Source organism: Porites lutea, chromosome 13 (genome assembly GCF_958299795.1).
Source record: "Porites lutea chromosome 13, jaPorLute2.1, whole genome shotgun sequence".
In the NCBI taxonomy this organism is placed as follows: domain Eukaryota; kingdom Metazoa; phylum Cnidaria; class Anthozoa; order Scleractinia; family Poritidae; genus Porites; species Porites lutea.
The window spans coordinates 5232923-5235569 of record NC_133213.1 but is presented as its reverse complement, the minus strand read 5'-3'; the positions used below and the strand labels follow the sequence as shown (position 1 = coordinate 5235569).

The window sequence follows — 2647 nt, the reverse complement described above, 5'->3', positions numbered from 1 at the left end:
GAAAATAAAATAAAATAAAATAAAATAAATCGAATAAATAAATAGATAAATTGATAAATAAACCATGGACAGTAGTAACCTACAATACCTCTCAACAGCAGAAAATTGTTTATGACGTAGCGTACAAACGACCGTCCGTACACCCACTACATGTAAGCTGATGCCAAATGTCAGGTTATTTTGGCGGAAAAGCGCATGGCCACCTGGGTCTTGTGAAGCAGAGACAACTAAAGAGTCAATAAAGACGAAAACGGAAAGCGGAAATTGTTTCTGTATCCCTGTTGTTTGAAGTATTAGGCTTTAATAAATCAATTGTCATGTCCACAATTTGGAATATAAAGAAAAAGAAAGACAGAGAAAAAGAGAAAGTAGGGCGACAGGGCGAAGCTCAAAGAGAAAAGGAGCTAGAGCGAGAGACAAAAAACAAAGGGAGACATTTTTGTTGGAGGAACAACATGAAATTTTGTAGCGGAGGGATGTTGGCGGCCACTAGGGTGAAAATGAGCGACAGTGAAAAAAAGAACAAGTGAACAAGAACACGTACGACACTTCCTCCATAAAACGTGTAACCAGGACGTTACTGGACGTTTCACGTTGCAGTCGTGCAAAACAACGGCAAAGAAATGTACAAAAAAAGTGTGCTGCACGTGCAAAGTTGTTTTTTTTTTGCCAGTGAGACTTATTGCTGTTTGTTTGTTTGTTTGTTTGTTTTTTTTTTTACCGTTCTCGTTGCCTTCGCTGCTTAGCGTTTCAAACTGGAAGAAACGTAACCAAGCGGCAAGAAGTAATTCATAGTGGTAGTCTAGGGAGTCTATGTGGAGACTACCATGAACTACGTGCCAACCGAGCGGACGGGACCAAATGCACGCTTTGTGAAAGGACCGGGAGGACCTGGTAACCATTATTTTTCAAAATCGAAACAAAATGGCAGCCAAATTAGAGGTTGTGGCGCAGTCTGAGAACAAATTTGCTCTTGATCTTCACGAGATCCTAAGAAATGAAGGCAATTTGGTCAACGAAAACCTTTTTTATTCTCCTGCAAGTCTTCTTATCGCTCTGGCGATGACTTGTTTTGGAGCAAGGGGAAAAACTGCCGAGGAATTAGCGAGTGTTCTTTATCTGAAGCCTGATTCCTCATCTGGGCCCAACATGAAGAAGTTTCTGTCCAGCCTCAATTCATCAAGCGGCAACAACACCAAGCTGCTCACGGCAAATAAGCTTTTCATTGAGAAAAGCCTTGAAATCGTGAAGTCGTATAGAGCTGGGATTCAAGAGTTTTACGAATCTGAAATTACCTCTGTGGATTACAAACAGCGCACGGAAGAAGTCAGAGAGGAGATTAACAAGTGGGTGGAACAGAAAACCAACGACAAGATCAAAGGACTTATCCCTCCTGGAATGCTAAGTTCTGACACAAGATTGGTTCTGGTGAATGCAATTTACTTTAAAGGTTTATGGCTTCAACCATTCCTGAAGGAAGAATCTTTCCCAGGGACCTTTTTTGTGGCTGCAAACCAAAAAGTACAAGTACAAATGATGCGCCAAGAAGCCCATTTCAAGTTCTTCGAATCAAAGGAACTAGGCTGCCAAATACTCGAGATGCCGTATATAGGAAGTAAGATGTCCATGGTAATCTTCCTTCCTGTAGAAACTGATGGCCTGGGGAGTTTAGAAGGAAAGATCACCTATGACAACTTTAAGAAGTCTCTGTCTACCCTTGATTCCTCAAGACCTAAAGAAATGGAAGTGTTTCTGCCCAAGTTCAAGTTGACACAGCAGTTTAGTCTGAATGATGTTTTGTCAAAAATGGGAGCAAGTGAAATGTTTATTGCTGGCAAGGCAGACTTCAGTGGTATCACAGCAGATTCCCTGTATGTTTCACAAGTGGTTCATAAAGCCTTTATTGAGGTGAATGAAGAAGGTACAGAGACTGCCGCTGCTACTGGTATTGGAGTCAATGCATTGAGTTTAAAGCCCATGTTTAATGCCGACCATCCATTTTTGTTCTTTATCCGCCACAATGATACTGGTGCCATACTGTTCATGGGTCGTCTCCTGAAACCAAGTGAAGATTGATGTCTCATTTATCAATCCTTTCTCAAAAATTAAATTAAACTAAACTAGATTAAACTAGAACCACTACGTGAAACTTACCGGGGCCCAATGGGACATGGGATTGTATAGATATAGTTTACCTCTAGCACCCCTCCCCCCTCCTCTGTGGAGGCTAATACTTAGTCTGAATTAACTCATGCAGAAGAAAAGCAACAAAATGCATGAGAAAGGAGGATGTTGTTGTAAGTTTGTTCAGTGTTATAACAGCTAACGGTCTGTGTTATAGTAGTGTTTTTACACTGTGTTGTCAGTAAGTGTGATCTGTATAAGGTTTTTATTAGTTTTTAAGTTTGAGTGAAAGAGCGAAAATCAATAACAGTTTTGGGTTGAATGGTAATGACAAAGTTTGCAAAGAAGTTTGTTACAGAATTATCACAATTTTGCCTACATGGTCTGCATTACACTTCTCATAGAACAAACATGCATGGTCATGGAGAGCCTGTAGTGTTGAAGAATCCCAGTAAGTGCATGATTTGATGACAGAGAAACAAACTGCATATATGGACATAATAAAATGCTTATTTATTGATGA

At 40.2% G+C, this 2647-nt stretch overlaps 1 protein-coding gene across 1 annotated transcript; it reads left to right on the top strand.

Annotated features, from left to right (window-relative positions):
• The first annotated feature begins 919 nt into the window (after positions 1-919).
• LOC140923297 (serpin B6-like) lies at positions 920-2647 on the top strand. Its single transcript, XM_073373391.1, has one exon. The coding sequence runs from the start codon at positions 925-927 to the stop codon at positions 2074-2076; it is 1152 nt and encodes a 383-aa protein (XP_073229492.1). The 5' UTR covers positions 920-924; the 3' UTR covers positions 2077-2647.